The 14,979-nt window shown below is 42.2% G+C and overlaps 1 protein-coding gene across 19 annotated transcripts in view; it reads right to left on the bottom strand.

Annotated features, from left to right (window-relative positions):
- Positions 1 to 14,979, bottom strand: part of RBFOX1 (RNA binding fox-1 homolog 1) — a 1,671,014-nt gene that overhangs the window by 28,570 nt on the left and 1,627,465 nt on the right. For all 19 annotated transcript variants that reach the window (XM_043914258.1, XM_043914265.1, XM_043914257.1 and 16 more), the window contains one exon: positions 14,402 to 14,466. In XM_043914258.1, coding sequence (XP_043770193.1) covers positions 14,402 to 14,466 — 65 coding nt within the window. The remainder of the gene's footprint in view (positions 1 to 14,401; positions 14,467 to 14,979) is intronic.

Below are 14,979 nucleotides of genomic sequence, written 5' to 3'. Positions count from 1 at the left end.
AAAGTAGGGGTCCCCAACCTCCAGGATCTAATGCCTGATGATCTGAGGTGGAGCTGATGTAATAATAAGAGAAATAAAGCGCACAATAAATGCAATGCGCTTGAATCATCCCCAAACCATCCACTCCCACCCCCGGATGTGGAAAAACGGTCTACCATGAGATCAGTTCCTGACACTGAATAGGTTGGGGACCGCTGTGCTGGGAGAAGCCACCTAGTATTGAGGAGGGGGTCTCCGAGCTCCTGGAGGCTCAGGAGAAGCACAGGGGGTCCAGGCTGAACCTCTGGATGGTGGAGAGGCCACACTGAGATGGTCTGGGTCCACCTAGGAGTTGTGGGCAAAACAAAGGGAGCTGATGGTGGAAAGTTCCAGAAACATTCTAATCCCTGGGAATTCCGAAAACCCACTACCACCACAGCATTGGACACCTCATCAAGTATGATGGGAAAAGGACAACATAGGCAGGTTTGGTTTTTTTTTTTTTTTGACTCTTTGAAGCCATGTTGGTTTGGGGGCAGGGTCTACATTGGGAGAACCGATTGTTTTTTCCTACGAACTTGATGCTCCCCTGGTAGCCTGACAGCTCCCCCCTTGGACATGAAAAAAGAAGAAATAATCCAGGAGAAAGAGGAACAGAAGTAGAGGCTGTTTGATCACAAGGTTCCCAGTTGCTTCTTCCTTCAAAACATTTTTGCCCAATCTATTTTTTCCCCCAATTTTGAGATATGATTGACAAATTAAAATTGTTTATAACCAGGCTGTACAAAGTGCTTTTTTTTTTAAAAGATGTGCAAAGTGATGACTTAATACCCATGTACATCGTGAAACGAGTATGACAATCAAGCTAATTAACATATCCATCACTACACAGAGTCACCTCTCTTTGCCTGGGGTGAGGACATTTAAGCTCTACTCTCTGGGCCAATTTCAGGTCAATGTGTTTTCATGTTTCTAGGATGAAAGTCAAGATTGAAAAGCCAACAAAAAAATCTTCTAGAGGCAAAACTTTCTGACTCAGAGAACCTGCTGCCACAGGAAAGGATTCGTTTTTCAGTCAAGAAAACAAATTATGCTCCTAGTTTAGTGATGCTGTTGATAATAATAAGGATGGTGATGTTGATGATAATATCCTGAGTGTTACTGAGCATCAGTGCTATGCAAGGAGCTTTCTCTTCATGACCACAATTAATTATCACAACCACTCAAGGAGGCAGGCATCACTCACTACCCGCCCCCCCACCCCTTTAATGATAAGACAGTGGAGGGTCAATTAGCTTGCCACTACTATCTCGTGTAGTAAGGAACTTACGAACTGAGATTCAGGCTCTAAATATCTCATTCTCTGATGGTAATCTGTAGGTGAATCAGCAAAGATTGGCCAATACAGGCACCAGTCAAAGAGTAGGCACAAGGAGTGTGAGACACCCCGCTTTACCTCCTGACCAGGGCAATGACAAGTTGAGGAAGCCACAGGTTCCCAGCATGTTAGTGTTACAGTGGGTCCTGAAAGACTGCCTCGGCTAAAAACGATCTGTCCTTTCAGATGGATTTAATTAGTTGGTTTTGTCCATATATATTCAATGCTTTCTTCTTCTGATTTGGACCATTTTTGAAGTCTTTATTGAATTTGTTACAATACTGCCTCTGTTTTACGTTTTGGTTTTTTTTTTGGCCACAGGCATGTGGGATCCCAGCTCCCTGCACACTCCCAGCATTAGAAGGTGAAATCTTAACCACTGGACCACCAGGGAAGTCCCTCAATAATTTCAAATAACCGTGTGTGTGTGTGTGTGTGTGTGTGTGTGTGTGTGTGTGTGTGTGCACTTAGTTGCTCAGATGTGTCGGACTCTGCGAACCTATGGACTGTAGCCCGCGAGGCTCCTCTGTCCATGTGATTTTCCAGGCAAGAATATTGGAGTGGGGTGCCATATCCTACTCCGGGGATCTTCCTGACCCAGGAATTGAACCCGCATCTCCTGCAATGCAGGTGGCTTCTTTACTGCTGAACCACCAGGGACGCCCTCAACTATGTATGCCCTAAAAAACCTGTCAATCGTCAAATTATTGATAACACCAAGCTTTTCACCACCTTTTTGCAGTTGATAAAACAGTGAGTGTTTACCTTTGCCTCTTTTTGATTCTAACTGGTATACTCTGTCTTGAGCAGATGGCAAAACAGGGGCTCCATAAACGTAAGAGGAGTCTGACATGACTTTTCCAGGGTAAGTTTTATCACAGGGAGAGTCTACAGTTATACACAACCCATGAGGAGATATTATTAACAGCACAGAATCATTCTGATTAGCTTTGGATCTTTGGGGTAAAGAAAATGATGACTGGTGGCCCTAGGATAGCTGAGGGAGGAAGTCATAACAAAATGGATCGTGAGGGCCAACCAATCTCGGGCAACTCTGATCTTCTCCTTGAAGAAGGGAGAGAGCAGAGAGGAGATAGTCAGTAATCAACACGTTACAAAGACAAACTCTCTTGCACGTGCAAGACTTGTGGAGGGAGAACCCAGAGTGAACCTCGTTTACCGCCCGTGTGCATCCTAAGTCGCTTCAGTCATGTCCGACTCCCTGTGACCCTATGGACTGTAGCCCATCAGGTTCCTCTGTCCGTGGGATTTTCCAAGTAAGAGTACCTGAGTGGGCTACCATTTGCTCCTTCAGGGCATCTTCCTGATCCAGGGATCGAACCTGCATCTCTTGTACCTCCTGAACCAGCAGGGGGGTTCTTTACCACTAGTGCCACCTGGGAACGCCTACGGGGGTAGAACTGAAGCACCTCGAGAATCGTGCTTCTCACAAATCACCTACAAATCTCCCTGGGATCTTAAAAGTGTAGATTCTGGTTCAAGTGGAGCTTGATAGTCTGCGTGTCTCACAAGTTCCTGGTGAGGCCAATTTGGAATTTGGTTGGTCAAGGAATCACGCTTTGCACTGCAAGTGTCTAAGGACCCTAAGTGTGAACCCCTCTAACCTTGAAATTAGAACAGAATAAGGGAAGTACTTCTTTCCCTGTTGTTTGTTAAGTTCAAGTCAAAGATGTTAAAGAAAACAATTTAAAAAAAAACAAAGCAGCAGAGAAATTATCATTCTGGGAAAGCAATGGAACTAATATTTTCCAGGACACATTTTTCATGTGTCCCCAGCCCCACCATGTGGGCTCCTATTCTAGTGTCTAGAAGTGATCCACAAACCCTTTAACCATGTAGAAATGGTGTGTGGGGGGAAGTCTCTCATCTTTTAACGCAATCAAATTTCAAATGACAACATTGGCCCATGAAAGGAGGGATTAAAAGGATGCTAGAGGGATTAAAAGGATGCTAGGAGCATCCAGAAATCCTAGTTTTCTTTTTAAAGAAATTCCACAGCAGCAAAAACACTGGGAACCACTGACTCAGGTTATCAGACATGTGATGCATTTCTAGACTCTCAGGCCAAGGCATTTCAATCTAAGTGATTACGATAATGAAGGGAAAAAGCTGTTTGGTTTTGATTCTGAATCTTCTCCCCCAAATCTATTGATTGATCCAAACATTGATTATTATGTAGCAAGAATAAGCTGGGAACAAAGAGAGCATGGACAAGTTAGCTATTGCAATTCCCTCAATGTCTCTCCTACCCAACTGGTGGTGGTGGTTTAGTTGCTAAGTCGTGTCCAACTCTCCTGACCCCATGGACTGTAGCCTGCCAGGCTTCTCTGTCCATGGGATTTCCCAGGCAAGAATACTGGAGTGGGTTGCCATTTCCTCCTCCAGGAGATCTTCCCAACCCAGGATTCGAACCCGTGTCTCCTGCGTTGTAGGCTGATTCTTTACCACTGAGCCACTTGGGAAGCCCCTCCTACCCAACTACCATCCCCCTAAATTCTGATAGCAGTCCCTACTCTAAATGTCTCAGATGTTAATTAAAGATAAAATGCACTATGGTTTGGAGGAGAATCTAATTCCAGAAGAGTCAATCACTGTGATCTACCCTAGGGAGAAAATCATAAGTTATTTATTTTTGTCCAGTGACAGTTCACAGGTGTGTATTACACACAAATATGAAAGTAAAGTCTACATGTAAACAGAAGTCAGTTCTTCTGGAAGAGAATTCAAGTTCTCTTCATGGGTATAAGAGCCAGAACTTGCTTTGATAACGTTAAAAGAAATACTAGAAATTTTTAATGAAAAGTTCCCTCTTACCTGCAAAGACAGATCTTCTAGTATATGTGATAGTGACCAAAAAAATAAAAGGCATAGGGGAGGGGGTTTAATTTTTGTCACATTCATGAATGTTTCATGAGCTCAGAGCTTATCTGTGTGTGTGTGCTAAGTCGCTTCAGTTGTATTCGACTCTTTGTGACCCTGTGGACTATAGGGTCCTGCCAGGCTCCTCAGTCCATAGGATTCTCCAGGCAAGAATACTGGAGTGGGTTGCCATTTCCTCCTCCAGGGGATCTTCCCGATCCAGGGGTCGAACCTGTGTTTCTGTATCTCCTGCATTGGCAGGCAGATTCTTTACCACTAGCACCGTCTGAGAAGCCCCAGAGTCTATCTACGGCCTGTCCCCTTCCACTTGACTGGAATACTGTCTTCTATGAGGAAAGATCTTTATTTGCGATGGAAATGGCTGATCCAGAGGCTTCTGTGTACAGTTTCTCATCAGAGGTGTCTGCCCGGCCTCTGGAAAGCACTGGGCTTTCTCACCTGCCTCTAAACCCTTCACAGTTGAAGGGTCTTGATGACATTACTGAAAAGAGAGGTTTTATTTGCTTTTTTGTGGCCCATCAAGTCAATGATCTGCAACCCGAAAAGTATGTAATTAGGCCATGACATGACCACAGGAGTTGTTATATCTTGTCTTGTCACTGGCAAACACAGCTCCCCACATGGCTGTGACAGCCATGGTCTATTGGGTTTGGAATTTCCTTTAATATCTCCCCAACTCCTTCTTGGTCCAGTCTGTTGACTATTACAGGCTTACTTCTTCTTTTAACAGCTTCAATTAAATTATATATTCATCCGACAGTGCCTAACACTTGTTAAGAAGCCATTACAGGTTATGGACCCAAGGCAACTGGTTCTTGAAACAAAAATTTGGGCACTTTTTCTCTCAATGTGTGCGTGTGTGTGTGTGTGTCTGCATATGTATAAATTAAAAATGAGAAACTCAGGGAATACATCGATCAGTAACAGACATCTTACTTTTCATCACTGAGGGCTCTGTGTTCATAAACACGAGTTCCCCAAATCACACTGATGCTACCATCAAGAACTACACACTCCCTCCTTCACTCTTCCCAGGCCATCTCAGTCCTCATCAAATAGAATCATTGTCCATCTGCAGAGCAGGCTGGCAGAAAATATAATTATCTTAGTTATTGTAATTTGTTCGGTGAATGCTCAATCAGAATTATTGATCCATAGGGAAAATAAATAAATGAGAGCATGAAATTCCATTTACTTTTTAATCACTAAGTTGCATCTTCGTTATGACTATTTGAAGTGGCAAACGTGCCGTAGCTCTGACTTTGTAACAACAGTATAAGGGGACAGAAGTGATCCAGGATCTAGACTGACAGACACTGGACTTGAACCCCAATAGCGGATTTCCCGGGGTGCACATCACCGTGCCTGGACCTGCTTCTCCCACCCAGGCCCTGGGAGTTCCACTAAGGATGGCCACACGTGTCCTCCTTGTCCTTCAATAGTCCAAGGTGAAGCCTGTGGTCCTAGCGTCATCACTGACAGGGCGTCCCTTCTCTGATGCATTATCCCGTCTTAAACGATCACTTAAGTGGCTTATTTAAAACGATCCATCTTAAATGATCATTATATGGCTGCCCTAACTAAACTGCTTCCCTGATCAGGTCATTTGTTCCAATGTGTTGCGTACTACCTGACAGACAAGAGATAACTGCCGAAAAATTAACTTCAAAAAGAGAAATCTACTTGATGAAAAGATTTAAAAAGTGGCAGGAAACGTCACCTAAGACTGCTCACTTTAAGAAATCCTGATTTATCAAAATCTGAACTTCTGAGGACTGATCAAATTAAAGGACCTATGTAGCCCCTGAATGCATGGTTTTCCATTAAAAAAAAAAAGAAGAAGAAAAGAAATAAAGCAAAACAAACAAGTTATTCCAGAACTCAGTGGATTCAAAAGGGTTAGATTTGCACAGAATCCTACCTATTCTATTTAAAAGTCATGTCGACAGCATAATCAGCTGAGTAGATTTAATCCTTATCGTCCCTAAACTTTGATTGACTCTGGAATGGGTTAAAGAAACAACAGATTCAAATCCTCAGATTCAAATGCTCAGATTCACACTCTCAGATTCAAATGCTCAGATTCAAACGCTCAGATTCAGGTGGAACTAAAATAACCTAGATCGTCTTGGTTTCCTCCAAGCTCACTCTTACTCTCCAGATTTAAAATTCTTAGTGGATGATGTTATGGGAATATAAAATAAAATACGAAAAATTGGAATTGAGGATTATGGAAATAAGAATATGAAAATAAAAATGAGAACATTTTATATAGTCCCCTTGATGTGCTGAATATTTCATAGGCAGTATCTTGAAACCTCTGAGCCACTCTGTGAGGTGGAATCAATAAACCCATCACACATGTGGTGATGGAGGACCAAGAAATGACTCCTCAAGGTTGCTCTACTAAGATGCTCAGAGCCTGGGGACTAACAGCATAGACTTCACTCTCAAGCTGAACTGACCCTCTTCTTCATCCTTCCCCAATCTTGTCTTCCCCATCTGTGAAATGGAGGTGGCCACATCAATTTAATAGGGTTGGTATGCCAAGTCCCTGACTGTGTTTATAAAGCACCTTGAACAGTGCCAATCACAGAGTAAGGGCTCCAAACACAGACATTGTTGCTGTCACTGTTCTTATAATAATTATTATAATTATCACAGAGAGATGATCTGCATCAAAGTTTGCCCAGCTACTATTAAACTTCAAGAAGTCTTAGGAAACAGTGAGAGTACCAAAGTCCTCTGTTTCCACCTCATGAACATTTTCACAGGAGCATTTTCATATATATGGCAAGTTTTATTGATAAAATTTATTTTGATCTGGCTTGTGTACCTTGGAAAATGAAATTTACAGACAGTACCTGTTTCTTTCTAGTTATCCTAAAGCTGTCTAGACTAATCAGCTTCATTTTCTCTTCCTGAGGGGACCCTGAGTCACTGGGGAAGAAAAAATGAACCAGTTAAGAAAGTAAACTTTAAGCCAAAAAGAAGGACAAGAATATAAATAAAAAATAAGAATATATTATATACACTACTATGTATGAATGTATATTTTCAACCCAGTGTTCTAATTGAAAGCTGTACATGCTATTCTGAGCACTGCAGTAGCAAACGATATAAATACAGACATTAGTGACTCATTCTTATTACAAGTTCACAGAGCAACTTTTTCGTTTTTTAATTGCAGGACCCAGAAGGGCTCATCAGGATGAGTGAAAGTAAAAGTGAAAGTGTTAGGCCCTCAGTCAAGTCTAACTCTGTGCGACCCCACGGACGTTAGCCCACCAGGTTGCTCTGTCCCTGGAATTCTCCAGGGAAGAATACTGGAGTGGGTTGCCATTCCCTTCTCCAGGAAATCCTCCCAACACAGGGATCGAAACCAGGTCTCCTGCATTGCAGGGATTTCTTTACAGTCTGAGCCGCCAGGGAAACCCAAGGGATGAGTGAGAACAGTGGGAAAGATTAAAAGCTAAAATCAAGAACAACTTCAGCAGAGCACTATCAATAAAAGATACAGAGGAGTAGCCACTGCTTGCTGCCATGTTTTAACTCAACATGTTGGGATGTGAGTCCCAAATAGCTTCCTTTTGACCCTGGGTCCTGGTCTAAATTGTGGATCTATCCTCTTCTGGACACCCATGAACTAAGCCCCGGGGTCCTCGTTCATCTGAGAATTCCACTGTTGGCATCACCACGTTTTACAACACCCTCACTCTACTTTTCCACCAGTGGATTTCTCAAAAAGGATTGAAAATGTAAATAAAATATAATATGGAGTCTATCATAGAGTTGCCAGCTTTCACTTTGCCGAGGAAGATCATTCAAAACAAAACTGAATAAAAAAGGAGAAAGCAAAGCTGTTATCATCCTTTCATACAAGAAAAGCTATTTTTCACAGCATATGCGAAAGAAGCCTGGTTAAAGTCTGGCCATTCTCTGGACAAGAGAGTTGGTCACAATATTACATGGTCCATGGTTTTCTCCCGTCCTGGAAAACCAGTAAATATGTCATCAGAAGCAGCCACCTGGTCTTGAACTGGCCGTGGGAGATAGCGTGTGTTAAGTCGCTCCAGTCATGTCTGATTCTTTGCAATCCTATGCCAGGCTCCTCTGTCCATGGGATTCTCCAGGCAGGAACACTGGAGTGGGTTGCCATTTCCTTCTCCAGGGTTTCTTCCCGACCCAGGAATCGAACCCGTCTCCTACATCTCCTGCACTGGCAGGCGGGTTCTTTACCACTAGCGCCACCTGCGAAGCCCACAGGAGATAGTGCTTCACACGAAGCACTAGTATAAGATCCTGAAATCCCTCATCGCACACATCACAAAGAATGGGGGCTTTTTAACCAGAAACAGTTTCAACCTTGATCTAACTCGGTTCACACAAGAGGAACAGGGAAGACTATGAAACTTCCCTCCTTTCTCTGCTTTTGCAAGGTCTACCCTCATTCAGGAATCCACGTGATCCATAAGTGAAACTTTCAGCAAGAAAGAGTAAAATTGTGAGGTCCCTAAAGTATTACAATATTTAAAAATTAACCTTTCTACCAAGAAAACTTGAAGGGTAAATTAAATTTTTCATTTCACGATGCTCATATGTTTTGCAGCCTGGCAACTCCTTAACTTTTAGCCTGTATGAGTTGATAAATACTCTACATAACATGGTATATCATTTTAAATGCAATTATTAGCTTTATTTTAATGACATTTCTCTACTATTTAATCTAAATCCAGGAAGTAAAACATTCTAAAATACACAGTGAGTACCCACACGAATGGAAATCAACTCAAATCCCTTTAGTTTTTCAGTTTAGATCTAACTAAGGTTATACATAAGGATTTAGTTCTGTGTCCTGGAGTTAAGCTTACTGTGAAAGATTATGAGAACGTAGAGAGATGGTCTTTTCCTATCTGTCCATACTTCCTTCCTTTTTGCTTTCTTTCCTTTCTTCTTCCCTCTTTCTCTCTTCTCTTTTTCTTTCCATTCATCCACCTAACCACTTATGTATCTATCATCTATCTACCTTTCCATCCATCCATCCATCCACCCATCTATGTGTGTATGTACGTATCTATCTCTATGCTGTGCTGTGCTATATCATTTCAGTCCTGTCCAACTCTTTGTGACCCCATGGACTGTACCCTGCCAGGCTCCTCTGTCCATGGGGAGTCTCCAGGCCAGAATACTGGAGTGGGTAGCTGTTCCCTCCTCCAGATCTTCCCAACCGAAGGATCAAACCCAGGTCTCCCGCATTGTAGGCAAATCCTTTACCGCCTGAGCCACCAAGGAAGCTCATGAATACTGGAGTGGGTAGCCTATCCCTTCTCCAGCAGATCTTCCCAACCCAGATATCAAACCAGGGTCTCCTGCATTGCAGGCAGATTCTTTACCAACAGAGCTATCAGGGAAGCCCCTATCTATCTCTACCACCATATAATTTTAAATAGTTGATCTACAGATCAACTGCTTCATGACCCCAAAGACATGACTACTTATTCCTATTGAGTTTTAAGAAAGGCTACTAATTTATTTCTCTCTGACATATAACTTGTTATTTATAGGTTATGAGTATCACATTTAAAAGATGTTCTAGCATGGGGTTCATGACTGGCAGAACTTGGCATATCCTGACCTCCTTGTATTAAGATTTATTTATCTAGACACTCATATAAGTCCTCCATGAGGTCCTAAGAGAGAAGTGTGTGTATGTGTTGTGTATACATATATTTTTCACAGGTATATGTGAGCAATATATATACACACAACATACATATATGTATATGTATGACTAGGCAGAGAGCAAGACTATTGATACTGATATTATGGCATTTTAATTGGGCTTCTATTGAGCTGTGATTAGTCAGTTGCTCAGTCCAACTGAGTCGCTCATGTCCAACTCTGTGACCCCATGGATTGTAGCCCACCAGGCTCCTCTCCCTGGGATTTTTTCCAGGCAAGAATACTGGAGTAGGTTGCCATTTCCTCCTCCAGGGGATCTTCCTGACCCAGGGATCAAACCTGTGCCTCCTGAGTTACAGTCAAATTCTTTACCACTGAGTCATTGCGGAAGCCCCTCTATTAAGCTGAGCTATATGAAATTGCCAATATTCTACCATTTGGGGCCCACAAAAATAGCAGTTTCATATGGTAGAGTCTAATGTTGCCAAAAAACTTAAAGGTCTCAGAAAACAAAAAAAAGGGTAGACAATAAAACAACAAATAGAAGCCTGTTGCTTGCTGTCTCTTTTGCTCAGTCTAGAGGCACCTGTATGGCTGGGGCTACTACCGTAGGTCAAAAGCTGCTAACTTTTAAGGATCTTTACGGAAATGCAAGTGTCCATGAAAACAGTGGTCCAGGGTAACTAGCAGGGCACCTGGATCGTCATGAAATCTCAGAGCGAATGCCTCTATTAGTTTCTCCTCTAGCTGGTCTGAATTGAGTTCCCTTCTGCCCTAATGTGGAGGGCTGTTTCCATGCACTGTGTGTTAGGGGATGTTAGGATGTTCGGCAAGCAGGGCAAGCATGACGGATGTCTGCCTTTTTGGCGTGGTAACATTGTCATCAAAGCTGTGTACACATCAGACACATTTACCCAAATACCTGTAGCGTGATTCATCGAAAAGGAAATCTTCCCCTCTCCCTCCCCGCCTCCCAGTTTGGCTGCTCAAAGATGCAACAAGGACCAAGTCAGAAGACACAAAGAAACCGAGAGCCAGTCAATCAAGAGAAGCCTGCCCCCAGGCTTCATTCAAGCAAGCCATTCATCGAGCTAATGTGGTGATGGACCTGTCCAATCCAGAACATACCACAAACGCATCAGCAACACCAAGTGGCATGCAATGACCAGATGATCATCGGCCCCACTGCCATGCTTTGATTGGTTCAAGCTCAGAAAACCATCTCCCCCGAGAGTCCAGATAGTTGGCTTTCCACAAATCAAAGTGAGATTAGAAGATCTGAGGTGAAGTCAAAGGCTTACCAAATCTTTCCTAAATGCCCAAGAAAGACATTTGCCTATTGCCATTCGATTCGTCAATGAGTCTGCAAAATTACCTAGTCCAGTCAGGTCTCTTTCTTTGGGGGGAAATCACTGCCCACACCAGATGATCTTCCTTCCGGAGGTCTACATTCAAGAAACTCCCAGGGTACTCCGAGATAATCATCGTGTGATCATTTAACCAAGAAGATGATGGGCAGGGAGTTAACGAGGTGGCCATCAACGAACTTCTGGCCATTCCTGAGGTTATTGGAGTCCAAGATTTTCCAAAAGGCCCCTGAATCGTTAATTTGATGAGGGCTTAATTTGTGCTGATAAAAGGTAAAATTCTACGACTGGGGACATCAAACTTCTTTCCCTTTCAAGATGTCTGAGAAGTGAATCTCATGATTAGAGAGAAAATTTGTTGCAGTTTCTCTTTGGATCAGGTTGACAGCCAGTGAGTGTGACCCAAACATTCTCTGTTCCTGCTGATTTTATTTCCTATTTTGAAGGAGTTTCTTTGGGTTAAGAAACTTTTCTCTTTGTCATCCTGCCTGTCTTCTAGAAAGTAGGTACTAAGAGTCCCTCCCTACTGATATTATCCTGTGATGGAGTAAAATAAGTGATTACACAACTTCCCTGAGACAATTCTAGATTCTTGCCATCTCTAATTGACTGGAAAGCTCTTCTGATAATTTCATATTTTCCCCTAAACATGTGTCTTCTCTTAAAGGGTCTTCCTCCTCTTTACCTGCTTACTAACAATAAAAGGAAGTACCACTGTTTCATAAATACACTTTACAAATCAAACCAGAAACATAATTTTTGAGATTGTTTTCTGGTAATTTATCTATGTCTGCATTTCTCTCGATGCAATATTTCCATAAGTGGCAAGTGAAATAGGACTAGTAATCAATTTCCACAGCAACCAAAAAGAACCTAATGTGCAAATTTCTTTAATGAACAGCAAGAGGCCAATTATATGGACAAGAGGACGTTTAGTTGGTTTCTTCAACTGAAACTATTACACCAAAATGGGAATTGCAGAGTTAGTCAAGATTTACCAAACCAAGAATGAGGGCAATTTTTCAGTAGGACAGGTTGCCAGTGAGAAATCTTAATAATATTAAAATAACATATTTCATACATACATTTGCATATACGGTGCCCCCAAGTGCAGAAAAATTTTAACTTATTTTTTAAGGCAGATGCAAATGGAGATGGCCAGATCCTCAAGTAATTCTATCTAAGAATAGTATTAAACATTGTTTTTTTTTTTTTTTCAAATGTCTATGTTGGTCTTATTAAAGAAAGCAATTTAAATTATATCTTTGTAATTAACCTTTTTTTCAGCTTGGGGATAGATGCACTTATACTGAAAAGCAAGATTAAAAAAAAAAACCAAAGACATAAATCTGTTTAAGATTCTTATAATTATGCAGCAGGCTAAAGTTACTATGATTATAATTATATACAAAGTGGGTGTTGGAAAATTTAGCATCGAGAGATATTTTCATAAAAATAATTAAGGGTTGTAGATGAACCACATTACAATTGACACTCTGTGAATCTGCAGTGTGCAGAATTTAATAGAATTAAGCCTTTTCATTTGTAGAATGATCTTGAGGATTTCAAGACTGTCATCATTTTTATTAGCTTTTTTGACCCTCTCAATTTCCCTAATTCAGTGTCAAAGTGTATTGAAGATAGCAACTTTCATAAAACATATTTTGCATCCTAGCAACTGGTGATTGGGTAACTGGATAATTTAAGTATTTAGAACTGTGAGCTGACAATTGTTTGGGTTTCTCTGGAAGCTCCCTCCAGACTTGAGAGCTCTCGATGGCTGTTTATAAACATAATAGGAATTTATAGGAATAATACCTGCATACAATCAGATAACAGATCTCAACTCTGTCTTGCCAAAGAGCTATTCGATCACGAGTTTTTATGTATGGGGTTTTCAAAGTCTGATATTGAGGGTTCAGGAATTTCTTTCGCTTTCGTATACCTCTGAAGAAGTCTGTCGTTACAAAGAACTAAGGATACATCTTGTGAGAAATGGAATGGAACTGCAGAGAAAGCATACTACAGCAAGAGAGGAACTGAGTCACAAGAAATCCGAGAGGAGACCCAGAGTCTGCCAACACGCCCCATTCACGAGTCCAAGACACCACCTGCTTACCTGTCGAACCCAGCATGCCTCAGCCACACATGCAAACGGTTACCATTACTGTTTTATTCATGAAACATAGTTTTAAATTAAAGGAGTCATTACCCAAAATAAGCACCCTCCATGACATTTGTGCATGCAGAGCATCTGAACATTCACATTTATGTCCTCTGAAAACAGAGCCAACGATCTGCATTCAATATGGAAACGCACACTTTCTTTTTTTTTTTCTCCAAAGCACTTATACGAAAATAGCTGTGGCTTGCCATTTCAGAAACCGAGTCATCTGTTAAGCCTGGGTAATGGGTAATAGAGCTCCTCCAACCCCCAGCCCTCACCCCCCGCCATCCAGTTCTGACTTCTGCATTTCTTAAACCTACTTCAGTCCCTTCCGCTGCCAGTCTTCACATGTGGTATGCATTACAAATAAATGTTGGCTTATGTTCATAGGCACGGGGTCTGGGCATTGCCAAAAAGACTCTCCTTATGAATGCCAGACACACTGCCCATATTCCTTTAGGTGGGATCTTAAAAGGCAACAAAGGGGAATGCTTTCCTGAATGTACAAAGGTGTAAAAAAGGGAACTGAGGTGTTGAAAATCAAGGTAAACCTGTGGGATCCTCTCTTGGCTTTCGTCCTATGAGTTACATGAGTCCAGGATTTTACAGAGAAGCCCGGGAGAAGGCTGTACAAGGGGTATATTTTGTGCATGCAGGGTGTGCTGTCAGAGGAACTGAGACGGAAAGACAACTATGCAGGGACCCACCGTCTTTGTGTCTCAGCAGAGAGGCCGAGCGATCAGAATGAGCTAGGCGTCACTGTGCGTCCCGGCGGCCCCGTGCTGACCTTCACCGTGAGACCTAACTTTCAGGGCACTGCCTTCCCCAGCGGTCATGCATTTGCAGTGAGACCAGACGAGAAGCTCACCTCCCACCAGCTAAGTTCATTTCCAGGTAATAGTCAAGCGTGAGAAGGAAAGCCCTTACCTGTCACTGTAGGCAGCAGCAGTGGCAGGGGTGGGCTGGGCGTAGCGGTATGCAGCATAACCACCCTAAAACACAAGGAGAAAGCGGGCTTAGGAACTCAGAGGAGGCTGACTCAAGGCGCCTGATGGTGAGACCCCAGCAGAACAGCAGTGACCCACATCTAGTGAACTCAAGTGGAGGTTAATGAAAGCTTAGTACCAAAACACGCGAGAAGGATGTGGGGAGGACTACCAGCCCCAGCCGGATGTTAAAGATTAGCAGTTGTAAGCAAATCCCAAAGAGGGAACCCAGAGACCCTCTGAAAGAGATGTACCTACATGTTAATTAATGGTAATCATTTTGGGGTGCAGAGGATTATGGGCGATTATTTAAATGCTTTTTCTACTTGGCTGAACTTTCCAGATTTTCAAGTGAGTATGCTTTACCTTGATTTATCAGCTATCAATTTACATCTTATTCAAACCATCTTTGAGAACTTCCTTAAAAATCCAGTACAGGTCATGCTAACACCCTGCTATCTTTGATATTTATTAATGTTAATGTCTTTGATGTTTACTTACAAAAATAAGATAATCCTT

Source organism: Cervus elaphus, chromosome 10, assembly GCF_910594005.1.
Source record: "Cervus elaphus chromosome 10, mCerEla1.1, whole genome shotgun sequence".
Taxonomy (NCBI): Eukaryota; Metazoa; Chordata; class Mammalia; order Artiodactyla; family Cervidae; genus Cervus; species Cervus elaphus.
Note: the sequence above shows the minus strand (reverse complement) of the source record. Positions and strands in the feature narration are given on the sequence as shown.